This window comes from Myotis myotis, unplaced genomic scaffold (assembly GCF_014108235.1).
Source record: "Myotis myotis isolate mMyoMyo1 unplaced genomic scaffold, mMyoMyo1.p scaffold_m19_p_10, whole genome shotgun sequence".
NCBI classification, from domain to species: Eukaryota; Metazoa; Chordata; class Mammalia; order Chiroptera; family Vespertilionidae; genus Myotis; species Myotis myotis.
This window is the reverse complement of record NW_023416314.1, coordinates 5,920,129-5,947,067: the sequence shown is the minus strand read 5'-3', so window position 1 is coordinate 5,947,067 and position 26,939 is coordinate 5,920,129. Positions and strand designations below refer to the sequence as shown.

General features: G+C 46.5%; 1 protein-coding gene across 14 annotated transcripts in view; it reads right to left on the bottom strand.

Moving 5' to 3' along the window:
* Positions 1 to 26,939, bottom strand: part of DIXDC1 (DIX domain containing 1) — a 72,841-nt gene that overhangs the window by 18,413 nt on the left and 27,489 nt on the right. For 12 of the 14 annotated variants that reach the window (XR_004970302.1, XR_004970301.1, XM_036324345.1 and 9 more), the window contains 11 exons: positions 25,890 to 26,019; positions 22,186 to 22,311; positions 19,460 to 19,691; positions 18,790 to 18,897; positions 11,405 to 11,517; positions 9,479 to 9,627; positions 6,466 to 6,555; positions 5,186 to 5,239; positions 3,424 to 3,474; positions 698 to 802; positions 250 to 303 (listed from right to left, as the gene is read on the bottom strand). Coding sequence is in view for 12 of the 14 variants with exons in the window: in XM_036324345.1 (XP_036180238.1) it covers positions 250 to 303; positions 698 to 802; positions 3,424 to 3,474; positions 5,186 to 5,239; positions 6,466 to 6,555; positions 9,479 to 9,627; positions 11,405 to 11,517; positions 18,790 to 18,897; positions 19,460 to 19,691; positions 22,186 to 22,311; positions 25,890 to 26,019 (1,212 nt within the window). In the remaining 2 variants the exon portion in view is untranslated. Of the gene's footprint in view, positions 1 to 249; positions 304 to 697; positions 803 to 3,423; positions 3,475 to 5,185; positions 5,240 to 6,465; positions 6,556 to 9,478; positions 9,628 to 11,404; positions 11,518 to 15,189; positions 15,639 to 18,785; positions 18,898 to 19,459; positions 19,692 to 22,185; positions 22,312 to 25,889; positions 26,020 to 26,939 lie in introns of those variants that run through there. The other 2 variants (XM_036324354.1, XM_036324355.1) reach the window with 2 other exon arrangements.

The window sequence follows — 26,939 nt, the reverse complement described above, 5'->3', positions numbered from 1 at the left end:
TGCTAGTTAGATAGAAAGGTTAGGACTAATCTGAAGTTTCCACACTCCTAATTCTGTGCTCCTTCTCCTAGCCATGCTCTCTACCTTCAGGGTTAGGGTGAGTGAATCAAGGGAACACAGAAAAGGATTTCCTTGCCAAAAGCAAGGATGAGCACAGAGTACTTAAGTGCTCTTTGAACAACAGCAACATGGGCTGTTCATAAGACAAGGTCAGGTGGAAATTATTTCCAAACTGACGTTCATTCTTACTTTATATTCTCCCAAGAGCCGGTTCCTCTCATCTAGCTTCCTCTGCAGATCCACCTGCAAGAAGGGTAAGAAAGAATTAATGGCAGGGAGGTGCTGTCTGCCAAGCCCAGCAGGAAACTAGCTATTCAGTAACCAGGGTTCCTGTGGGAAGCAGAGGGCAGGGCTGCGGTAGAGTCACACAGCTGCTCTGCGTGTCTACACAGACTGTGGACACACAGTGTAGCCTCCGTGTCTCGGTGGCCTCAACGCTGAAGGGCTTGAGGCCAGTGTGTTGGAGGCCCTCCCTTGGGAACAGACGCAAGTCTGACAGGAAATAAAATAACTGCAGACACTGAGAGCAGACAACCTGAAATTGAGAGATCAGGACAGCAGACCTAACGGGACTTCACGCAGGACCCTGTTTTGCTCCTGGGGTTCAGTGAGGTCACAGTTCATTCATTTAACTTACATTCTGGTTGTGCAGCTCGTCTTTGTCCATATTTGCCCGCAGTAGTTCTTGTTTGAGCTGAAGAACAGATGTGTCCTGCTGAGTCAACCTCTGCTGCAAGGCATCCTGGGGGAGAAGCATACTGATTATTGTGGTCCCAATTAATCAGCCAGCCGGTTATTACTAAGTTATTAAACCCCTCACTGCGTATTCAGCATTAGTTCTGGCAGTGCCGGTGGGAGTGACTTCAGTGACCACAGGAGATGAGCAGGGGTTTTCTGCCCCTTCCAGGACAGTGGCACCTAAAGGACAATCCTATCCATTGTCCAGCAAACTACATGAAACCTGATTTTCCTTCACTTGGTACTCACCACTACCCTCTGCGTCATTCCTGACAGTGTGGTGTCCTAGGGCGAGGTCTTGGGGAATAAAAAGGACTTAAATTCAAATGACAAGTTCACCACTTACTTTTGTGACAGTGACGTTGGACGATGCACTCTCCTTTCTCCCCCCTGGCTTTCTCATCTATGTCTTGGGCATGTAAATACTCAGTCTACCTCGCTGCCAACTCCCCATTCCCTAGCAGGCTGGGGCCTGTCTCTGCCTGCCACCCTATTCATCCAGAATCCCTGAGGTCCCTCCACCCCGCCTCCCAGACCCCTGCACCTGCCGGCACTTCCATGCCTAACCTGGACCAGAACTGGGAATATACATAGTTCCATGCTCAGAACTGCTCTTGGACTATGGTTCCTCCTCCCATATCCTAGAACCTTACCAACTTCAGGCTATCCTTCTCTCAGCTTGGACACTCTTGGTTCCTCCCATGCTTAAGAAAAGGTGAGTTATACATGCTTACTTAAAAGGGTCATTCCTCCAACCACTGTGACCTCCAATGGAACTGTGGACTGGGGCTGCATCCCAACGTATTGACCCTGACTTTCCTCTTTACAGACCACAAAGAAACAGTGCGGGCCCTGGAGAAGGTGGGAGCCCATTCCTGAACATGCTGTCTGCCAGGACGGCACGTGGCAAAGGCAGCCTAAGAGGCCCTGGCACCAGCAGCTCAGAGGAACGTTTCCCATGCTCCATGGGAGGAAAAGCGCTTCTGTGGTTAATAATTCTAACCTTGCTTTGGGCCACCTTCCTTACGAGAAACCTCCCCGGGTCCTTTAATATGTTACTATTCACTGTGACTCTTCAAGTCCAGAGGGCAGATCTCAAATGTATTTGACCATGGAACACATTTGTTTCTGAAGTATCTCAAAGGACTCAGGCTCTGAAAACGCTCTAGTCTAGCCCACGAATGGAAGTGCAGGGAAGAGGGGAACACTGTTTTCCACTTCCAGTATTTATACACAGACATGCTCCCACTTGGGTGAAATAACATACATTCAAGGTGATAAGCTATATCACTGGTTGTATGAGCAAGTGATTAAATAATCACATACAGTGGCACACTGTGCAGCCACAAGCAACATGTCAAGCTGTATTTGCTGTATACTATTATTTGAGGGAAAATTATGTATGTACTAGAGGCCTGGTGCACAGATTCGTGCACCAGTGGGGTCCCTTGGCTTGGCCTGCAGGGATCAGGCCAAAACTGGCTCTCCGACATCTGCTGAGGGGTCCCGGATTGCAAGAGGATGGTTCCCAGGTGATGCACCCCAGAATCGGGCTCCCTCCTCTCTGGTTCTGGATGCGTCACCTGAGAACCACAGCTGTCAAGTCACCGCAGCTTGGCAGCTCCTGCATTAAGTGTCTGCCCCCTGGTGGTCAGTGCACATCATAGCTACCAATCGGACGGGAGACCCAGTGCACGAATTTCACCCTTGCGGGGATGTCCGACTGATAGCTTCTGGCTGAGCAGCGCTCCCCCTGTGGGATCGGGCCAAAACTGGCTCTCCGACATACCCCGAGGGGTCCCAGCTTGCAAGAGGGCACAGGCCAGGCCGAGGGATCCAACCAGTGCATGATCAGGGCTGGGAAGAGATGCGGGAGGTTGGCCAGCCAGTGAGGCACCATGGGAGGGTTCCAGGGCATGTCCAGTCCATCTTGCTCAGCCGCGATCAGCTGGATCCCAGCAGCAAGCTAACCTACCAGTTGGAGCGTCTGCCCCCTGGTGGTTAGTGCATGTCACAGTAAGCAGTTGAATGGTCTTAGCACATCATTAGCATATTACACTTTGGCCAACCAGTCAACCGGACACAGCATATCAGACTTTTATTATATAGAATTTGTTGATAATTGGTAAGTTGCCTCCAGGAGAGAGAACTAGGTGACTGGGGGGACAGGGCCAGAAGTCAGGCTTTTCAAGGATTATCTTTTTGTACCTTATTAACTTTAAACCATTTGAATAATATTAACTATTCAAGAACTAAGTAAATAACAATTTTTAAGAGGATATACCTCTTTAGAACAGATAAAAAAATAAAACTGAAGAGAACTGTAGGAATTGATTGTTTACAGATAGAAACAAACAAGGCAGCACAGAGGGAAGTGGCAGCACCAGGGGTCATAACCCCCCAGAAATAAGCCTCAGCAAAACAAAGGTGTATATTCCTTACCACGTCTCACTTCCCATCCACAAAGCTCTCCCTTTCCTAACAGCACAGAGTCTGCCAAAGGCCCTACCATGTATACAAAGAAAGACTAGAGGACCCATCCAGCCTCCTAGCACCTACTCTTACCAGTAGACTACTCGACCTTGTAGATAATTTATTTAAAGATTTAAATATCTTCCTTTTTACCTTTATCCCCTGTAAGTTTCTGGCTTCTTGTTTACATTTCAGCAAGTCCTTCTGCAAACCAAACACAGTTAGATGAGATGGAGCATCTGGGCTGCTTCAGATGCATTACCTCGTTCTGTCAGTAGGAACACAAAACTCAGAAAACCATTCTATGAAAAATTAACTGTCTACTGAGGCAGAAAGGTCTGGTCCAGTGAACAGTGAAAGCTGACCCAGTCCATTCTGCCCTATGGCACCCAGGCTCAACGCCAAGAAAGAAGACACCACACAGTCCCATAGGCTTTCATTCCTACAATTAGCAATCTTCACCCCCAGGAAACGGAATCATAATAATCTAAATCCCTCTCATGAAATATGTGATCCATCTCAATATGCCTACCCCCAATGTCTTCAATGATTATCTTCGTTTCTAATGTTTAGCCAAGGGTCAAACTGCTTCTGATTCTCCAAGAGCATGTTGTTTTTCATGGACCAAACAAAAATAAATTTAGCCCAATAATGCAGTGCCAAGTAATTACCCCTCCTTGACAGTAGGTTAAACATATGTATATGATTATCACTAGGAAAGAGATTGTAGGAGAGGAACACCCATAACTCGGACCCACTCTCTTCTTATTGCATCACATCAAGAGTTTGGAATTAACACATCCGAAATGGAAACGGTTAACCTGGACTCCACAGATGGGCTTCAAAAATTCAAGTCAATGAGTGTGTGTGCATGTGCTCTTGCATATTTCTGGGGAGAGGGTTAATGGTTTTAGGCTATACTTATGGCTCAAAAAAAAGTTAACACATTGCGGACCAGTAGTTTTATTGCTAGCTTTAACCCAGTGGCCAGATAAGTTTTTATTGAATGAGTACAAAAACGTTTTACATAAATGTTAAAGGCACGCTTTAAAATTAAATAACCCATAGCATTTTGAAGTTATTTATTACATGTTCTTACAAGCTAATATCTTTTTAAATTATGATACTTTGTAAAACACTGTGAAGTGAGAATTCTCGTGATTCATCCGCAATGTGTTAAGATCCACTGACCTAAAAGAATTCTGGGAAGTATTTATTTAAAAAGATCTGGACTCTGCCCTAGTCAGTTTGGCTCAGTGGACAGAGTGTCGGCCTGCAGACTGAAGGCTCCTGGCTTCAGTCGGGGTGCATGTGAGAGGCAACTAGTCAATGTGTGTCTCTCACATCAATGTTTCTCTCTCTGTGTCTCCCCGCCTCCCTCCTACTCCCTCTAGAAATGAATGGGAAAATATTCTTGGGTGAGGATTAACAACAACAAAAAGATACTGGACTATATTTGATAATATTATACTGCATATTTGAAAGTTGCTAAGAGAGTAGATCTTAAAAGATATCATCACAAGAAAAAAATTTTAACTATGTGATCATTTCTATATATATACCCACATAATATATATGAAATCAATAAGATGTTTATCTGAAACTAATACGTTTATGTCAATTATAAAAAAGAGCATACTGATAATAGATCCAGTTTTTATTTTATATTAGTTAAAAAAATAATGAAACATTTCAAACATATAAAGGTATAATGGCATAGATGCCTATTACTCATCACTGAGATTAAAAAGATGTTACCTTTTGCCATATATAGAACACATCTCTCTTTCAATCAAAGGCATAATACAGACATAGGTACAGCTAGAGTCATGAGTCTGCATCCCTTACCCCCTCCCTATTACTGTCCTGAAGTTTGAATTTTTTTCAAAGGGTAAATGTGCACGTCCTGACATACCTTTAGGTCCTGATTCTCCTCCACACTCTGATCCAGACGACTTTGGATTATAATCTGAATATAAGGCAAAAAGAGATGGTTAAGTACCTATGCTGTGAAATTTAGAGGCCATTCATTCAATAGATATCTATTGAACACTGACTACTGTGGATACAAAGGATAGAAAACAGTGCCTACTCTCTAGTGGACGCATATGACCAGGGAGATGGAAGCAGATGAATATGGACAGAGTTTATAGTAGAGTAAGTAAGTATGTGTTGGATGCAGGAGGTTGGGCAAAGGCAAAGAGAAATAGCAAGGGATGAAGCTGGAGAGAAAACTAGGGACCAGATCATGAAAGGCCAGAGAGGGCAATGGGGAATCCATGAAACATTTTAGGCGAAGAGATGACAAAATGAGGTTTCCCTTAAAGGTAAATCATTTTTGCTGTTTTATACAAAATGAATCGGGAAGAACAGGAGAGGATTCAGGAAAACTAGTTAGAAGGTCGCTAGAATATTGGATAAAGGCCTGAATTAAAGTAGTGGCTGTGAGAATGGAGAAAACTGAAGATATTTAAAAAGTCAACTGACAAAATTTAGTGACTAATTGGTTATAGAGGGAAGGGTCAGGAAGGATTGAAAAAAATGATATTTAGATTTTTGTTTTGGGTATTTGGCAAGATGGACAGTAAAAACACAATCCAAAAGGACGAGTAGTTTTGGTGGTGGTGAGAGAAGGGAGAGAAAAGCTGTTTAATTTAGGATTCATTGAAATGGAGATGCTGATGGAATACACAAGTGGAGGTAATAACAGGCAATTGCATGTTGCAATATATAAATCTAGAAGTCCACAGAGAAACTGTGCTAGAAATAAATATTTGAGGTGACATCTGAGTCAGGTGGGAGGTGAATGAGGCCATGGGGGCACCTATTACCCAGGGGAAAGCATGAGAAGGAGAGGGCCCTAGGAGCAAGCATTTAAGGCTCAGGCAGAAAAGGCCTCTGAATGTAATGCCCGAGGGTAGGGTCCTGGGACTGTTCTGGCATTAGCATATCTCCAGCACCTTGAAACAGCAACTAGCACAGTCAGCACTCAGTAAGTATTTGCTGGTTGATTGAATGAATGAAAGGAAGAAAAAAAGGAGGGAAAAGTACTCTAAAACAGAAGAGAAAAACCAGGAGAGTTGGAGTTAGGGAAGAGAGGATTTCAAGCAGGTGCAGACAACGGGGTCAAATGCTAAAAACAAATCAAGTACATGAACCAGATCATTTGGTTTTGTCACAAAAGATGGAGCTCACCAGTTGCTCCTCGGGATTGACTCCTGGTTCACAGAGGGCCAAGGGCCTGTCCTGCTCATCTTCGGGCAAGGACCCACTGAGCAGCAAGGCCTGGGTAACCACAAACACAGAAAGAAATGTAACTCCATGAGAGAACTGAGTCTGGGGTTGGTGGGCTCATCCCTTAGTGAAATCACTCTGGGCTTCCTCCAGAAATCCCCTTGGTAATTTGTGACCCCGGTCCTCCAACTGCTCACCGTGGGTCTATCTGGAGTTCCTCTGCTCCAAGGCTCTTTGGCTCCAGAAAACAATCTAAAATAAACATTCCTTTTGGAAGCGGCATTTCAAAACCAGAGCCCCTCAAACTGAATTTTGCCAGCTGGGAAATGAACCAAAAGCAGTGCAGAATTTCCTAGCATATAAAAGCTTATTATAATAAATTAGTTAGAATTTATAGCACTGCCTTGGGTTTGTTAGAATAATTCTGCATTTTTACTCCCCAAGGCAACCTGATAGAACAAGAAGGAAAACATACTTGCAGAGAAATATGGGCATTCATTTCCACTCCCCACACCAGGCTTTGTTTTCATCAGAATAGGGGGGTGGGGTGGGGGCAGATTTACCCTAAAGCTAAGGAAGCTCAAACTCAAGGGCCCCACACCTGTTCTGCCCTCCCAAGTTCCTATATCTAATATTGGATGCGTAATCTGTAATCTTAATCTTTTAAAAAATATATATATTTTATTGATTTCAGAGAGGAAGGGAGAGGGAGAGATAGAAACATCAATGAGAAAGAATCATCGATAGCTGCCTCCTGCATGGGGATTGAGCCCCCCACTAGGGATTGAGTCTGCAACCTGGGAGTCCTCAACCCTAGCATGTGCCCTAACCGGAATCGAACCATGGTCGACACTCAACCACTGAGCCACACCGGCCAGGCTGTAATCTTAAAGATGGCCTCCCAAAATGTGTACTTTTGGATTCACAAAACTTGGATCTACCCCTGCAGGCAGGTATTACAAGACCTACCAGCTGAATGAAAGATTTAAAAATGTGTCCTCGTCTTATATCACGAGCTTTCTTAATCCAGTCAAGAGAAGAGTTACAGAGATGAAATCCTGTTTCAATAAATAGTATAACACAAATTAACCACAAATGTTGGTATATATGAATCCAACCATTGGTTGGTCTACCAAGCACTAATACTAAAAGTTTAGTAAATCAAATTAATTTGGTTATCCCGTAGGATTGTGGCAAGAGGTATGCATAGACAAGTGTAAGAAGCCACAGAGCTGCAGGTATCTAAGGGAGAGCCATGTTACAGAAACACTGACCCTATTGGCAAAGTGCTGGATGGGCTCTAACGAGAGCCTACGAATAAGTCAGAAACCGGGTGTGGCTTAGCACGCAACTTGTTCATCCCTGAAGGAGTTAAAACTCCAGTGGCTGCTGTGAGCCCCATTGTATTCCATAAGGGAACTGAATTCTCATTGTGGTCATGTGGCTGTGATTAAACACCTCTGTTTGCAGAGGATATTAGGATGCTGACTTTCTGCCTATCGATTCTCTTCTTTTTCTGTGTAATCCGCCATCGGGTTTCTTCCAGGCTGAAAAATGCAAACCAAACTGATGAATATCTATGTTCATATAATCACATTATCCTGGGGGAAACCTGGTTGGGTGTAACCCCAAAGTTTTTCAGCGCGCACACACACACACACACACACACACACATCCCATTAATTAAACCATTCCTCAATGGAGTGGCAGAAAATGTTTATCTAAAAGGCAGACATTTAAAATATACAAAGAGCCCAGCCTGTGTAGCTCAGTGGTTCAGCGTCAACCTATGAACCAGGAGATCATGGTTTGATTCCCAGTCAGGGCATATGCCTGGGTTGCCAGCTCAATCCCCATTGTGGGGTGTGCAGGAGGCAGCTGATCAGTGATTCTCTCTCATATTGATATTTCTATCTCTCTCTCCCTCTTCCTTCCACTCTGAAATCAATAAAAATATATTTTTTAAAAATTTAAAACATACAAAGAAAATGGGTGGGAAATCAACAACTCTCCAGGGAGGAATATTTAGGCAGTAAACATTCCTCCAACCCTACTCCGTTCCTGGGGCATACATTATGCAAATATTTTACCAAGCACCAGTCTCCCTTTTTTTAAGGAACCCTTTGTGTCCTCACCCTGTTGCTGGTTGGCTGGCAGCACCGCCTCCGCCGCCAGCCGGCTGCCAGAACCACTCACATAATGTGGGCTTTGTTTATGTCTCCATAAATATTTGACAATTCAAGAGCAGTGCAGTTCCCAGCACAAACAGAAAGGAATATTCCTAGACAATTTCAGGGTCATCAGCACACGACAAGGGCTCCCCCAAATAGAGACAGATGCACAAAGACAGAGGGCTGGGGGGTCATTTCAGGGTAGAAACCAAGTCAAGTGGGTCAGCCGGCCTCTGGGAGATTTCCTGAGCTGGCACTGAAGGTATAGGAAAGACTGAAGGGCTTTGTTGCTCAAAGAAAACCTCTTCTACCTGATGATGAAGCCTTGGCATTCACTCGCAAACGCATTAGGAGCGAGCGGAATCCTTTCGCTAGATTCAGACAGAGACCTTGGTATTACGGGCTCCCGCACCCTTCCTGAAACAGTCCTAGGAGACAATCCCTGACTCTTCAGAGTGCCATTATTTGGGGAAAGCTGCAACTGCACGGCTGTAGCTGCAGCTCGGGCAGGAACCCACCTGTGAGCTGAGAGCCAGAACAAGGGTTTGGTAGGGCTTGATGGCTCCCAGGCTCGTGGAACTCCTGACAACTGTGTTGTAAACAGGAGTCCATCTGGCCCATGTAAGAGCTTTACTCACAGAGAAGGAATTGTCTGCCCTTTGAGTCACACTCCCTCTGTCTAAACTTCCCATTCAACTCTGACCTCACACAAAACTGAGTCAGTTTATTTTCAACTGACACCAGTGACTTAAGAATAATAATCAGTTGGTGCGCGGAAGACAAACGACAAGGGAAGGAGCTACCTGTAATCCTGATATCATTTTCTTGGCTTCCTCCATTTCTTTTTCTAAATGTTCTTGTTGTTCCAACAGCTGTTCTTCCCATGAGGTCTCCAGACAGGTGGTGGGGCTACCTGGTCGCCAGTCTCGGGAAAATGGAGAGTCTGTCTCCCCTACAACACGAAAGGAGGGAGTACAGTCCATGTTGAAGAAAACTGAGAGTCCGGCAGGAAGCGTTCACAGTCCTCGCATTCACAGGTTCAGGTCACTGCCTCCTGAACCTGTCCTCGCTCACAGCCTGGACTCGCCACCAGGTGGGGTTGTGAGACACAAAGAATTGGCTGTTAACTCGGACCCCGGGCTCCAGGGAGCAACACTTCCTCTGTTGGGGAAACACATCCTCTTCAGAACGTTTAGGAAGCAATAAGACCTCCTCTTTGGGAGTCTTGGTGTGGGACATATAGATTTTACTATTAATTCTCTAGAACTGGTTCTCCCGGAGCTTGATTCTGCCAGGTACAAAGAGGGAAGCTGTCAGTGGCCATGAAAACGAAAGTCCTGTTGGTTGCTCCGGAGATTCAGAGACCATTCTGTCATGTAACAGTGTCTCACACAGGAAACGAACCAGTAAAGCATATTTGCACAAATTGTTTAATCTCTCTCTCTCTGGTTTTGTTTTATTTTCCTGCCTTTTAATTTCAAGCTCTTCTAATTTCATTCATAAAAATGAGTATAGTAAGTCGAATCCCTCTGGGTTTCTGTGAAGATTAAATGAGGTAATTTATGCCCAGGGCCATGTGGTGTGGAGCCCAGAGCAAGCACTCCATCAGTGCTCTCCCTCTCCCTCCTCAGGTCCCAGGAGTGTCTGACTCAGTAATATGCTCAGTCGTATTCTTTGATACTAATGCCAGGTTTAGAGAGGGAATAGAATAAGGAAGAAATCAATTCCAGTTTTTCTTCTGAGGGCGTCGGTTGCATTGTGTCCCCTAATAGGCGAATAAAACTCTATCTAAATCACGTGTTTTGCTTCTTCCTGTTTTCCTCTGTGTTTATGTGAGTAAACAGAGAGCAACTGAAACAGAGGAAGAAGTCTAAACAAAGGGAACTCCTCGTGGTCCTTTCTGTAGCCCTCAGACCAAACCTGATGTAGACCTGCTCTCAACTGTACGTTCTCACAGACGCCTCAGCAACTCCTCTATTTTCCTGGCCCTAATTTAAGCAAGAGAAGGACTGAAATTATTTGTGTAACACAGAAATCATAAAATCTATTTATGTGAATAAGGCTTCCGACTGTTCCAAAGTCATTTCCTAATTCATAGGCAGAGGGCCGAGGAACAGCCTGTCTATACTGCTGCAAGATTTTTGACAGCTAGGACATCGGAAGTGACATTCTCTAAGAGGGTAACTACGTTTGTTGGCTCTAAAGCAGTGGTCGGCAAACTCATTAGTCAACAGAGCCAAATATCAACAGTACAACGACTGAAATTTCTTCTGAGAGCCAAATTTTTTAAACTTAAACTATATAGGTAGGTACCTTGTTATTAACTTAATTAGGGTCCTCCTAAGCTGGCCTTTGCTAAAAAAGTCCTGAATCAAATTGAGGTACGTTCACTGAGGTCGACCCCTTCCAACTCTCCCATCCACACTCGTCTTGTATACTTGTTTCGTCTATCTCCTTTCCGAAAACCGACTTCTGCGCATGGGCCAGGAAGTTTCAATCGCACTGTACGTGGGCGCACCCGCACGTGGTATTTTGTGGAAGAGCCACACTCAAGGGGTCAAAGAGCCGCATGTGGCTCGTGAGCCGCGGTTTGCCGACCACTGCCCTAAAGCATTAGAGCCCTGCAGAGCTGAGCCTGCAGACACGGACTATGGAGAGGCACAAGGATCCCCAAGCTCTTCAAGCTGAGAGCTATTCCTGAGCCAACCCAAGCACCCAAGAAATAGTACCTGTCCTGTTCTCTACTCCTTCGGAGGGAATAATCACAAACTCTGCCTTCTCCTCCGACTGGGTGATAATGGATTCGCTCTTTGCACTGTGGATAGGACTGGGCGAAGTCAGGCTGTGATAAAAGGAAGAGAAACAATTATTATGAACAGTTGTTTAGAAGCCAACTTTCATTAATTAATCCCAGATACATGTTTTTTTAAAGTTTTTCTTATATATATATTTGTGTGCGTGTGCGTGTGTGTGCGTGTGTGTGTATTTCAAAGAGGAAGGGAGAGAGATAGAAAATCAATGATGAGAGAGAATTATCAATCAGCTGCCTTCTGCATGCACCCTACTGGGGATGGAGCCTGCAACCCAGGAGTATGCCGTTGCCCGGAATTGAACCCGGTACCCTTCAGTCTGCAGGCTGACACTGTATCCACTGAGCCAAACCAGCTAGGGCCCAGAGACATGTTCTTATCCATCTTACTCCTACTGCCTAACACAGTACCTGGCCCACAGTAAGAACAAATATTTGTTGAATGAATAAATGACCCAGTTCTAGGACATCTTTTACACAACAAGGTTGCCTTGAAGTGTAATTCACTGAGAAGAAATTTACCAGAATTGGTAATCTAGCATTTTAAAGAGCTTCTGGTTTTTGTGTGTGTGTGTGTGTGTGTTGTTTCTTTTTAGTCCTTACCCAAGGATATGTTTTTATTGATTTTAGAGAGAGGAAGGGAGAGTGAGAGAAACATTGATGTGAGAAACAGCTATTAGTTGCCTCTCATATGCATCCCAACTGGGATTGAACCCCCAATCTAGGTATGTGCCCTGACTGGGAATCAAACCCACAACCTTTTTGTGTACGGCTGATGCTCAACCAACTGAGCCACCTGGCCAGGGAAAGTTTTGTTTTGTTTTTACTCACTACCATTACCATCCTGGGCCCAAGTTTGTAGACTAATATAGTATGTGTTTTACTATCTTTGAATACTTGAAGGAAAATCTGTTTCCAATATACTGATCCTTCATACACACAAGCAATACCAGCAGAGTAATCACAGCAAATCAGCTCTGGGCTGATGCCAAAGGAGAGGAAAGAGTGGAAGGTGCCTCAGCAGGGAAAAAGTGCTGGGGTGTGGACAGCACCAGGATGGACAAAGGAGCAGTGATATATCAATGAAGCTAGGACATGATAAGGAAAAGGGTAACAGGTCAAAAGAGGAACACCTGCTTGGGCATGGTAAAGGTTTACTTGACTTACTCCCAGAGTTACTTATAAGTCTGCCACACTAGTTTCAAACTGTCATGAACAACTCGCAACAATTCTTAAGTTCTGATATAGTTACTGGCCTTGAAAGGAACTGTTCAGATTTGGGGGGAAATGGAATTTTAAATCTCCAGAAGAACAGCAAAGCTATGACAAGCCGGGGATGTGAGGCTGAAGCTCGCAGCTGCAGAGCCCGTTTCTCTGCATTGCACCTTGAGCACATGGGCACCGAAACACTGTCAGGGGCTATGGGGGCTGCAGGCCTAGCCCCCTCTCAGGAATTCTTTCCAGATCCATCACCTAGACAACAGGGACAGAGTCTAGGATTCACTGACCCACTTAACAGGCCCCTGACGTCTCCCAAGCTAATCCTCACAGCCACGAGCAGGAGTTAACATTTCTTCTTTCTAGAAACCAGTAAAAACAAGAGGCAAGCACAGAGCAGGTGCCTAGAGAATTCAGAGCCCCTGAAGCAACCTGAGGACTAGGTTCTCATCCTCCTCATGGTCCAAAGTTTAAAGGCTTCAGTGGGAATGCCCTCAACCAGTAATACATTCTCATCCTCATTAGAACACACAAAAAAATTTAAAGTTGTTGCTTCTTCAACTTAAAGAAAGGAACTTAACCAGACCTATAGATCTATAACCCAAACAAGCAAGGGGGGTGAAGAGTGGCAAGATGTGGTATTTAGAAAAGGTAATTGTGCCCTCGCCGGTTTGGCTCAGTGGATAAAGCATCAGCCTGTGGACCAAAGGGTCCCAGGTTTGATTCCAGTCAAAGGCAGGAACCTCGGTTGCAGACTCCTCCCCAGTGCAGGCCCTGTCCGGGGCTCCTGCAGGTGGCAACCAATCAATGTGTTTCTCTCACATCGATGTTTCTCTCTGTCTTTCCCTCTCTCTTCCACTCTCTCTAAAAGATCAATGGAAAAATATCCTCGGGTGATGATTTAAAAATAAATAAATAAAGTGTAATTTTAAAAAAAGAGAGTGAAATTTCTTTTAAAAAAAAAGATAGATAGAAAGGTAATTGCTTTATAGAATTCTCTTATCCACCTTTCACTACTTAGGCAATCTTGATTTCCAGGCCAACATGCATTAGCTGCTGGAAAAGCGCTAGTCTAGGGGGACTATCCATAATAATAAAAGTGTAATATACTAATTAGACCGGACAGCCGAAGGATCTCCCGGATGACTTTCTGGACAAAGCCGAGGCTACGAGGGCCGAGCCCCTTGCACAAATTTCATGCATCGGGCCACTAATGTTATTTATAAAGAAACAGATTTAAGCCCTAGCTGGTTTGGCTCAGTGGATAGAGAGCCAGCCTGTGGACTAAAGGGTCCCGGGTTCAATTCCAGTCAAGGGCACATGCCCGGGGTTGCTGGCTCAATCCCCACTAGAGGGTGTCCAGGAGGCAGCCAATCAATGATTCTCTCTCATCATTGATGTTTCTATCTCTCTCTCCCTCTCTGAAATAAATAAAAATATATATATTTTAAAAAGAAACAGATTTATGACTGCTCAGGCCTCAGCATTCGCCTTCCTATAGCAATTGGGATCCATGTGCCGAAAGAGGCCTGAAACAGCTGCTCCTCTTTGAGAAGGAAGACACTTCCTCAGCTGACAAGGTGCTGTGGTTGACATGTCCCACCGGCTGCATTTGGATGGACCACGGTGGGTAATGTGTGAGACGAGGGTGGGCTGGGAGGGTGGTGTGAACCAGGACACTGGAAAACTGCTTTCCTAAAAGCAGTGACGCATGCTCAGCTCCACCTTCTCGCTCCTGAGTGAGCTGTCTCCCACATAAGGGCAGAAGGAGGCGGATGTCTGCATATCCAACCCCACTGGGGGAGTGGCCGAGCAGCCAGAAGAAAACAACATTTTTCTTTCTTGAATTGAGGCTGCCAGTGTGTGAGGCCAGAGAGCTAAGACCATGGTACTGGACGGCCAAGTTAAATGAGAAAGGACTGAGGAAGAAAAATCCTGAGGCCAGAAGAACCTCATGAATGAGGATAGTGCATTAGGTCCTCTGCCTCAAGCCAGAGGAAAGTATTTTCACACTAATTACATGCTGTAGGCTTTGAAGCCCTATTTCATAAGCAAGTAATCCCCTACCTGCCATCATAATCCTCTCAAATCAGGGAACAAGTGATTACAAATCAGGTCCCACCGATACACTTAATCCCCACAGGTTTAACGTCCCTCCAACCTTAATGTATCAGAAAGGGCCATAAGAAAGAGCCACAGGAAAAGGCGTCCTGTTCCCCCTGAAGTGCCTTCGGTGAGCAGAGACAAGACAGGGTAAAGGGCCACTTCTTCCCCCACGCTGGCCCAGCGCCCTCACCGCTGCACGTTATGGTGATAATCCCAGCGCCCTCACCGCTGCATGTTATGGTGATAATCCCGGGCCAGCAGCCCGTTCTCCCCATACAGCGCCCCCACCATCCGCGTCCATCTCTGGCCACCGGCACCCTCCCGCCGGGCTCTGCTCCCCACCCCCCACCCCCACCCCCAGCCCAAGTGGCCTCAGCTCACCATTTGACTTGCGTCCCTCCCATGGTCCCCTCCGGCTCCGGGCTCAGCGAGCCTGCTCGCCTGGGTGAAGCGGGGGGCTGAGCGTCACAGCGCCCCCCGATCCGGGCATGCCTCCCCGAGCGGGGGCAGGCCGACTCCCCGAGCCGCCGGCCGATCGCGGGAGAGACGGGGGAGGGCGGAGAGGCCGGCGTCCCGGCCCCGGGGACCGGGATGCTCCGGGGCTGCGGCGCGCGGTCGGTCCCGGCAGCTCAGACGCGGCCGCAGCCGGGGCTGGGCGGGACCGCCTCCCCTCGCAGGCTGCGGGCACCGGCGGCCGCATGGCTGGCTCCGCGGCCGCGCGGCTGGGGGCATGCCCGGGGCGCGGGCATCTCAGCCCATCTCCGGCCGGAGACGCTCCGCGGCTCGGGCAGCGCGGCCGGCCGAGTCCCGGGCAGCGGCGGGCGGGCGGGGACCCCGGCTTCGCAGCGCCTCCCCGCCCCTCCCGGCCCCGCCCTGCCGCCCTCCCCAGGCGGCCACCCGCGGCCAGGCAGCGCCGGCTCGGACCCAGGCAGGGGGGGGGGCGCGGGGGGGGAGCACCCGCCGGGCAGGGAGGGGCCGCCGGCGGGCAGGATCCCCAGGGGGCTGGCCCTGGCCCTGAGAACCCCCGATCTGTACACGTTGCCTTCTCCACCCTGAGCCCCCCCTCCGTGGAAGCGGAGGTCGGGGTAGGTAGAAGCCCGCCTCGGAGGGTGCGGTCTCTCCGGAAACCGAGGACGCCCATCTCTCCCGCCTTCCCTCCCTGCGTTTCCGAGTGTGCTCTGCCCACGAGGGGTCGTTTTGCCGGGACACGGGGAGAGGCTGGACTGAGGTCTGGGAAGCACTAGGCGGCAGGGTGTCCCCCGAGGAGGGGGTGGGGGGGCAGGGGATTGGACACTGAGGGCTCTTTCCAATCTTAACCTCCGGTTCCGAGTCCCATCCCGGGGTCTCCTGGCTTTCGTGGTCACTGAGCCATGAGATGGGCTCCCCCGAGCAAGGGTGGAGGGAGGGAGCAGACTGTGCCCAAGCCCGCTGGGTCCCAGGGAGCACGCCGAGGAAAAGGCAGGGTGCTGATTGAACACCCTGACAAGGCGAGTGAGAGGTCAGCTTAGCGGTTCTCAACCTGTGGGTCGCGACCATCGGAAAACACATATAGCATATCAGATATTTACATTATGATTCATAACAGTAGCAAAATTAGTTATGAAGTAGCAACGAAAATAATTTTATGGTTGGGGGTCACCACAACATGAGGAACTGTATTTAAACGGCCGCGGCATTAGGAAGGTTGAGAACCACTGGAAGGAGTCCAAGACAGAAAGCGGAATGCAAACTGTTCTCTGAGCCCCTCCAAGAAAACTGTCCCATCAGCCACTGCAGTGGGATTTCCAGTGGGTCACTAACTCCCACTCCCACAGTGGCTGCCCCAGTCTGAGTCCTGCCAGAGGGGAAGGAAGCAGGTGATCTCAGGAAGAAATAGAGGCTCCCCCTGACCTCCACCCGCCCCGCCCCCAGGCGCTGCCAGGCACTATCAGGCACAAAGGCCTGTGGCCATGCAGGAAGCAATAGATCTCATTATACAACGAAACATCCTTTGACTCTGTACCAAGTGACCGTCTAAGAAGCAAGCAAGGAAGAAATGCTTTGGATTCTCACTAAAAGCACATCTATTGCTTCATGGGTACAGGGTTTCCTTTTGGGGTGATGAAAATGTCTTCAAACTGGATAGAGGTGATGGTTGCAAACATTATGAAAGTACTAAATGCCACTGAATTGTACACTTTAAAATGATTCACGATTGCTGGGCCTGAGCGGCTCAGTTGGCTGAGCATCATCCTGTGCACCGAAAACTTACAGGCCTTACGGAGGAAGGCAACAGATGGACGTTTCTCTGTCACATTGATGTTTTCTTCTCCCTCCCCCCCCAACCTTGTCCCCCACCCCCCGCCTTCCTCTCTTGAAGCATGTCCTCGGGTAATGATTTTTAAGAAGTAAAATGATTAATGGTTAATTTTATGTTTTGTGAATTTTATACATAAGAAAGCACATCTATTAAATGTGAACACTAAAGTTGAGCAAGGTTACCAGAATATTAAAACGGGGAAAGAATTGCATGTGACCTCCATAGACTAGGAAATGGTCCATCAAACTAAGATGGGATATTATGAGAAAAAGAAATAAGAGGAAAAACACCAAAGACACATAAAATACTTAAAGACAAAGAGCAATTAGGCTTAACTAGAACAGCTTAAGCTGGATTGAGATAGGAGACAAAAAAGGTCAAAAGATGATAAATTAAACATGATTCAGCAATGAAATGAAGTTGGTAAATAAGCTAACATGATCTGGGGATGTGTTCATAGGAGCATGATTTACATAAGCCAGGAAAGTAGTCTTTTCCTGCCACTATACTTGGCATTGATCAGGCTTTTCTGAGAGCACTGTGTCCTGTTTTGGTCTCCACACTTGGCTCTATGGTATACGGGCAGCCTTTCAGCTACAGTCACATATGTATTCTAATCATTAGCCCACTCAAATATGTACTAATCTGCCACAATTCCCAGCCCTATAAGTGAAAGTCGGAAACATTCTAATGCTCTAAGTCAGTGGTTCTCAACCTTCCCAATGCCGCGACCCTTTAATACAGTTCCTCATATTGTGGTGACCCCCAACCATAAAATTATTTTCATTGCTACTTCATAACTGTAATGTTGCTACTGTTATGAATCATAATGTAAATATCTGATATGCAGGATGTATTTTCATTGTTACAAATTGAACATAATTAAAGCATAGTGATTAATCACAAAAACAATATGTAATTATATAATGTGTTTTTCTTTTTTTTAAAATATATTTTATTGATTTTTTACAGAGAGGAAGGAAGAGGGATAGAGAGTTAGAAACATCGATGAGAGAGTAACATCGATCAGTTGCCTCCTGCACACCCCCTTCTGGGGATGTGCCTGCAAACAAGGTACATGCCCTTGACCAGAATTGAACCTGGGACCCTTGAGTCTGCAGACCGATGCTCTATACACTGAGCCAAACTGGTTACGGCTATATATGTGTTTTTCGATGGTCTTAGGTGACCCCTGTGAAAGGGTCGTTCGACCCCCAAAGGGGTCGCGACCCACAGGTTGAGAACCGCTGCTCTAAGACAACTCTGCTCACTTTCTCTTGCTATGAGCTTGATACAGCCCCCTCAGGCCATAACTTAGTTACACCCAGGCAATAAGCCAATGCAATGGAATTGGTTCTCATAAACACTGGCAGCTGATATACACCATCCGAACATCCAGGCTGGACCATGGCAGGTCCCAGGCACTGGCACTGTGGCTCTGCACAAAGCTTCCCCAGGTGGGAAATTCACAGCATCCCACCCTCCCCTCCTGCCAGCACAAAACCACAAGGCAGTGCTGAGGGCTACCCCTTTAAGGCCAAACATAATCAGAGGGAAAGAGAACGGGTTGAGGTGCCTCACGGCCTGCTGTGCTGCTACTTGAGGCTAAGAACCCCAAGACTCCTCAAGAATTCAGCTTTGAGCTAGGACTGCAGCGGTAAAGAATCTGAGGCCACGGTTACCTGGAGCAGCTGGACTCCGACGGGGACCGTTGCTGCCCTTCGTACTGCTGCACCAGAGCTCGCACGCTCCAGTATGGGTTCTCGATCTCCTCGTCCGTGCTGCTGTTCCTAAAGCCAGGGGACACCAGCAAAGGAGCAGGGTCAGTCCTTCACGTCCACTCAACAAGTACTGACGGTGGCCCTCTCATGAGCACTACAGGAAAGATGAATAAGGCAAAACCCCTGCCTCAGAGACACTTGAAACCTAACAGGGAAGATGGGTACAAACGCGCACAACTTCACCAATCGTTGCGACACCTCGGGGTCATGCTTAGCACACACACAACCACCAAAGCATTTCCTGCCGTGCCTCCTGCCTCCGGGGGCAGCTTGGCCTTCAGGATACATTCCAGGGAGAGACTCCCACAGACACTGCTCCCAGTGAAGGAAACACACGGTGCCAACGGCATCTCTTCACAGTTCTGGGCACCAGAGCAACAGATTACCTATGTCATTCAACCACTTTGCTGACTGCGAATAGAGCTCTTCAAAAGGAAGGGCTTTTCTTGTTCAAAGTGCTCTTTTCTGCAGTGTGGGGCTGTTTGGGTGATATTTTTATCTACTGCAGATAAGCATTTAAGGGAAAATATCAAAGACAGTCCAGTTTCCATGCCCAGATGCCCACCCTTACCTCTGTCTGTATCGAAAGACGTCCCGTCCTGACCGTGACATGTCGTGACACACATCAGCCAGAGCAGCAGCTGCTCCCTGGGCCACGGCCGTGGCACAGTGTGGCTGGTGACTCTGCAGAGGGGCTCTTAAGTCCCGTCCTTGGCTGACTGTCCTGCCAGAGCTGGGTTTGAAGTGAGCTGCCAAGGCAAGGACCAGCCGCATGATAGACTTCAGGTTTCCTTCCACAATATCTGGGGGACAGAAGAGACCGAGAGGCCCTCAGAGGGAGGGAGGGGGCTGAGGACTCATTCACTAAATACGCACTTGCTAGGGATGCAGGTGAGCGAGGCAGTCAAACTCTCTGTCCTCACAGAGCCGTGTTCCACAGGGACACAGAAGACGTAAAAGCAATGACAATGAAGTACAGTAACATGTCATGATAGGAGAGGTACAGGATTCTTCGGGGGCTCCGAGTGGAAGCATCGTGCCTAGTCTAGAGGGCTCAGGATTCCCGCAGGAAGTGAGCTCTAAGCTGAGACTTGGTTGATGAGTAGTGATCCATCAGATGGAGGAGAAGAGGGAGCAGCAAGCATGAAGTCTAGAGGCAAGAGAAAGCATGACATACTAGAGCCTCGCTGTCTGGTGTGGGAGCCGCTGGCTACACTGAGCACGTAAACGGTAGCTATAGTCTGAACTGAAATGCGCTGCAAGTGTAGTATTTACTTAGCACACGCACACCCAAAAAGAGAATGCAAAATAGCTCCTTAGATGTAGTACAAAAAATAGAATGTAATAGTTTACATTTTGAAATATTTTGGATATATGAGTTAAATTTTTTATTCAAACTGGTTTCACACTTTTTTCTTTTGTTTAATGTGGCTATTAGAAACTTTTACGTTACACATGTGACTCACATTATACTTCTACTAGAGGCCCAGTGCACAAAATTTGTGTGTGTGGGGGGTCCCCTCAGCCCAGCCTGTACCATCTCCAATCCAGGACCCTTGGCTCCTAACCGCTCACCGCCTACCTGATCATCCCTCACTGTTTCCATGCCCAGTTTCCATGCCCAGATGCCTACCCTTACCTCTGTTTGTATCGAAAGACATCCCGTCCTGACCGTGACATGTCATGACACACATCAGCCAGACCAGCAGCTGGTGACCTGGTCACCCCAACTCCTCCCCTGCCGGCCTGATCGCCCCCAACTGCCCCCCCCTCCGCCAGTCTGGTTGCCCCCAACTACCCCCCCCTGCTAGCCTGCTGGTTGCCCCACACAGCCTGCTGCTCAGTCATTTGGTCGCCCCTCACTAACCCCCCTGCCGGCAGGGTCGCCCCACGCAGCCTGTTTGGTCATCTGTTCAGTTGCGATGGTTGCTTAGGCTTTTATATAGATAGATGGCACAGCTCTGCGGTGGAGGAGCTGAAAGAAGTCTAGCAGAGCTAGAACTCAGAGCACAGCAGGAGAGGGTGAAAGCTGAGGGATGAATCAGAGGTCAGGTCAGGAAGGGCACGATAGGCCATAGGAAGGACTGCGGGTTTTATCCTAAGGACCCTCTGATCAGAGGACTGCCGGAGCATATGTACTCATGGTAAGATCATTCTGGCAGCAACGTGGAGAGCAGATGGGAGGAGGACAAACATCCATGCGGTGGGACTAAGCAGGAAGCCAGGCAAAAGAATATGAGGTCCTGAGGGGCAGTGTTCCCTAAAAATAGTTGACTTTAATGGGCCAGATCCCCAAGCCCACTCCTAATGGGGACCAGATGAGAGAGATTATCGCATTCTAAATTTGCCCTAGAAAAGAAAAAGGAATGCAGGCAGAAAAAATGTGATAGGTCTGGTGAAAGTTAATGTAAGGGAATTAGTAAAATTCTTTTTTTTTTTTTTTTTTTTTAGTTGCATAGCCTTTTAGATATGCAAGGTTTTGAAAGGATTGATTGATACCTTCTACAGGGTGCTCTCAATGGTCAGCATCTACCCTTCCTGAATGACCCCAACACAGAGAACATCAGTAATAGAAACATGACAGGAGTGCCCCCTCTTGCCCCCATTCTCACCAGAGTCACAGGTAACCAGGCCCAGAAACTGAGGCTGAAACAGAACCGGATTACAGTCAGTTCTAGAGAGATGGCGAGAGGACTGGGGGGCCTGTGCTTTCCGAAGACACCTACACCCTTCCATCCTTGCAGCCTGGGCTCAAGGGGACTGAGAAGTGTCCCCTTCTGGCCGTGTGGCTACAGGAGAGGGCATGTGCTGAGGTCACAGAGCCCCTTCATCCTACCAGGAATAGTCTGTGATGTAAAAAAAAAAAATGCTAGAAAATATTTTCCATCTGGAAAACTGGATGGAAAAAAATGTAGGCTACTATGATGTGAAATAATTATTGGTCATGAAACTGTAGGAACTTCAAAAACATAATCTAGCCTCATTTTTATTACTTTAAACGAGAAATTCTAAAATCAATATCCCAATTTTGTAATTTCTTCTCTATTAATTGTCTTACACACAGTCAGGCAAACCTTTATTTAATTAAAATGAATAGAAAACTTCTATCTTCACCCAGGTTTCCAAAGCAGTCAAATTTTGATAATCACTCTGTCCCAGTAACTTTCTTTACGGGAAAATGACATGAGGTCATGGGGCTAATCCTCCTCCGGTCTATCGGATCCCTTGACTACACACTGAGCAATTGCCAGTAAAGATGAGTGTACTCGTCCACCAAGAACGTGAAGAGGCACTGACCTTTAGCTGAAGTCTGGTGCATACGAATCTTTTTGGAGGCCACAAACTGTAGCACCTTCTCCACATTATTCTTCATCTCCTGTTGGTTTCTAGGACTCAGCTGTACCCCACTCAGCTTTTCTCCTGCTGTTAGAAGACAGAAAATATATGAAGTTATAAGGAGAAATAATATCAAAGTCTCATATATCCAGATATAGAGAAAGGGAATATTTGATGTAAAAAGTAAGATTATATATAAATATACAAGTGAATTAAGCCTTAGTGTTTGTAATTTGGAATGGGGAGTAGAAAAATTAAAATCTTTTAGATGGCCTGCAAATTTTTTTAAAAAATATATTTTTATTGATTTCAGAGAGGAAGGGAGAGGGAGAGAGAGAGAGAGAGAGAAACATCAATGATGAGAATGATTGACTGGCTGCCTCCTGCATGCCCCCCAGTGGGAATCAAGCCCCCCTGCAACCCAGGCATGTGCCCTGACCAGGAATTGAACTGTGATCTTGTGGTTCATAGGTTGACATTCAACCACTGAGCCACACTAGCCGGGCTGGTTTATGTTTTTAAAAGTTGACTCTGGGTAGACATAGATTATACAGAAAGGAAACAGGGAGATTAGTTAGAAAGAAAATGAAAAGACAAGGCAAGAGATAATGTTTTAGGCTAGAGTGAAAGAGGCTACCGGGTGAAAAGTCAAATAGTGGGTAAACTTTTACTGTAAAGCAGACAGCACATGCAAAGGACTGGATATGATACATGGGGAAAAGAGAATAATCAAGGAAAACTTCTAAGTGTCCTGCTTCAAGAGCTGGATGAAAGGCACTGTGATATGTTGCTTAGATCAAGAAACCTGGAGGATAAAGGGATTAGTGGGGAGAAGGAAATCAGTTCTGATTAGGACATGTGAAGTCAGAGTTGCATTTTGGACATTCAAATAGAGATGCTGAATAGGGAGTTGATATTCATGTCTAGAACTCAAGGAAAAGTTCAGGACTAAAGATATATATTGGAAAGAGACCACTTAGGGATAGAGAATATCCAAGGGCTAAGGAGAACTTCAACAACACTCAGAGGTTAGGAAGAAGGAGAAGAGCCAGCAAAGCAAACAGGGAGCCAGTGAGGAAGGAGGAAAACGAAGTCCACAGGGTCCTGGGAACAAGTAAAGCAAACGTGTAGTTGCCTTCTTATTCTGTTGATGGTTTCTTTTGTTGTGCAGAAGCTTTGTAGTTTGATGTAGTCCCATTCATTCTGATGGATGACTGGATAAAGAAGATGTGATACATATATGCAATGGAATACTACTCATGCATAAAAAAATGAAATACTGCCATTTGCAACAACATGGATGGATCTTGAGAGTATTATGCCAAGTGAAATAAGTCAGGAGGAAAGGGACAAGAATTGTGTGATATCAGTCATTTGTGGAATATAAAACAAAAAGCAACAAACAAAACAAGCTTACAGATACAGACAACAGAATGGTGGTCACCAGAGGGGAAGCGGGGTTCGGGAGGATGGAGAAGGTAAAGGAGGTCAAATACGTGGTGATGCAAGGAGACGAGACTTCAGGTGGTAGACACACTATCTGTGCCTGGAAAGCTCCTGGAGAGGAGAGAGGGCGCAGCGTGCCCTCAAGGCTTTCTGTTGGGACAGGCGAGTACTGGGCCTGGGCCCACTGATGCCCCTCTTTCCTTTCCTTTCCAAGGTATATACCTTGAACTTACATAATGTTATTATTAACCAATGTCACCCCCCAAAAATAATTTTTTTAAGTGTTTGAAGGAGGAAGGAGTGATCAACTGTGTGAAGTTCTTTTAAATGGAATAAAATGAGAGCTGAGGCCTGGCACTGGATTTCACAAGGCAGAGGTTGCGACCCTGAGAAAGTTTTAGTGGAGTCGTGGGATCCAAAGCCTGAGGAGGGCGGGCGGGTTAAGTAAGGAATGGGGAAAGGAAGTGAATTCAGTGAACTTTTCTAGAAGGCAAAGTCACAATGGAATGTCACAAAAATACTTGGGTTTTGGAAAAATGAACACATATTCAAACTGCTTGTATATGTACAGAATATCTCTGGAAAGAAATGCAAAAAACTGCTTACTCTGATTGCCCCAGAAAAAACAGGTAGCTGGCAGAGGGACAGAGGTGGAAAAAAAGGCTTTTGACTTTATACTCTTTTGTACCTTCTGGGTTTTTTATCTGATTACATTTTCAAGTATAATCTATTGAAATAAGTGAAAAATTAAATGTTTAGAATGAGCTCGGAATGAAAGCAGATCTAGGTTTGCACCACTGCTCCGACACCTCCAGTTATGTGGTCTTGTAAAGCTGCCTAGCCTTTTTAAATCTCATAAAATAAGATAGTGGCACTCATCCTACCCATGTCATGCATCAATCAAAGTAGCATGCTTAGCACAATGCTTGATATACTAGTATTCTTATTGCTCAATGAATTTATTTTTATGAATCCTCTTTTTTAAGCTTGTTTCCTGAAAATGGGGATACTATTAGCTGTTTCTCAAGGGTTGATGATTAAATGAAATTAAAGGAGATAGAAAGTATTCAACAAATGGCAGCTGCTGCTACTATTACCATTATCACCATCATTATCAATGAATACTCTGGTGAGTCCCTGAACTGTGCCAATGAGGGAGAGGCTGCCTGCAGCAAATCGGGCTTCTGCACCACGGGAACCCTGCATCCCTCCAGGACCCTCAGTGAGGTCAGCTGACTAACATAACCATCAGCGTTTGAGTACCTATCATGTGCCAGGCACTTGGGTAGGAGTTGTGGAACCAAAAGTACAGAAAAAAAAAATATGCTGTACCTGCTTTTAAAGAGCTCAGTGTACACAGGAGAGAGAGCTGAACAATTACCATTCAGTGAATGGAACTAAAATAATACCAGAGCTACACACAAATGCTATGAAAATAAGGTTATGGCACCATTTGTAAGAGTGACCATCAACAACTCCAGGGCTCCAGAAGGACCAGCCCTTTCATGGAGCACATGGTAGTCAGTATCTGCCTGGCTCCCACCTCCTTTTCCAGCCTTGGTTCAGACATTGATTCTTCTGACAAGCTACTACTGAACCTCCAGAACTGGGCTGGGTGAGCCCCCTGCCATGAGCCCCATCTGTACTCACCCCCTCAGAATGTAAGTACATTAATGGAAATGACTTCACTTTCCAGTCTTTCCAACTAGATTGGGGGTGAGGGGAGCTCTTGAGAGCTTAGACTGTGTTTATTATCATATTCCCAAAGCATAACACAGTACCTGGCACACAGTGTTTATTGACTAATAAATAAATGAATTAACCCTGGGAAAGTATTCTGTCTTCTCTACTTCCAATGCCATAGATTTTATTTATACACACACACACACACACACACACACACACACACACACACACACACACTGTTAATCCTCATCCAAGGATATTTTCCCATTGATTTTTGGAGAGAGTGGAAGGGAGGGGGAGAGACAGAGAGAGAAACATCGATTGGTTGCCTCCTGTATGTGCCGAACAGGGCCGGGGATCAAGCCTGCAACCGAGGTATGTGCCCTTGAAGGGAGTCATGGACCCTTCAGTCCATGGGCTGACGCTCGGTGCCACATGTTTTACCGAAGAAGCCATCTGTTCTGAAGGCATATGAAGGATAAAGAAGGTCAAGTTCTGGTTTATGTTAGCACCAGAGTCCAGGGCCAACTGACCGACAATCTCGATGAGATGAGCTAGGATCACCCCATCCCGAAGGTCCTGTCGCAGGTCCTGCACGGGCTTCACCGCTGGGCTCTTCCTCAGCTGCGCGTTCACCCAGGCCACGTACGCCTGCAGTTGCTGCTGAAAAATGAAAGGTGGAAATAAGGGGAAGGCTGCCTATTATTCTTAACCTCCGCCCTGCACATGCAAGGCCAAATCTGAGGTTGAGCTATGGTGGGCAGTGCATCCCACCCAGAGGGAGCAGGAGCTTTTAAGGAAAGAAGGAAGAAAGATGGTCAGGCATATAGCACGTTTTAAAATTCCCTAGTTTTATGTTAGTCTCCAAGGATCAGCTAACCTCTGACTAGGGTGGCAGTGTACACACAGATAAGGAGACAAGTGTGTCAAGGACTACGACTCCGGCTTTCCTTGAGTTTTGCCTGGATGAGGTCCAGGCCCACAACCACAGCCAGTTTTTGGTGTACTCACTGCCACCAGCAGCCCACCCTGCTTCCCAGGAACAATCACTCATGTCCGTACGCACAATGGGCTGCGATAGTCATAAGAATTGATCTTGGGGATCAGGAATAAGCAGTACACCAAGCTCAGAACTGCCTTTTGCCCAGCTGCTTTTTTCACAATGAGACTTAACTGAAATCATCTCATACTGAACCTAAGATTTATTCTCCTGAGCCTATAATCCTGGGATTGCTACAAAGTTAGTTTTAATCTGTGCTTTATATTGTCAAAGAGGATCTAGTCACCTAAAACCTGCACACACTTACCAAGGAAAGGCTATGGTAAGCAGTGTTCCTGAAAACTAAGGAAAGGCTGGGGGAGGGGGGACACTTTCATTTATTTTCCGACAAAGCTAGGGCCCAGCAACCTCAGATGCCTCTTAGGCCCAGGTAGGGACATACAACTCATCCAACCCTTGGATGACCTTACATGTTCCACTTGTCCCTTACACAGAGCCTTTATGCAGGTGTTTATTCTGATTATTTGGTCTGAAGATGGGCACTAAATATCAAAGTAGCACATGAACAATGTCATAGTACAGG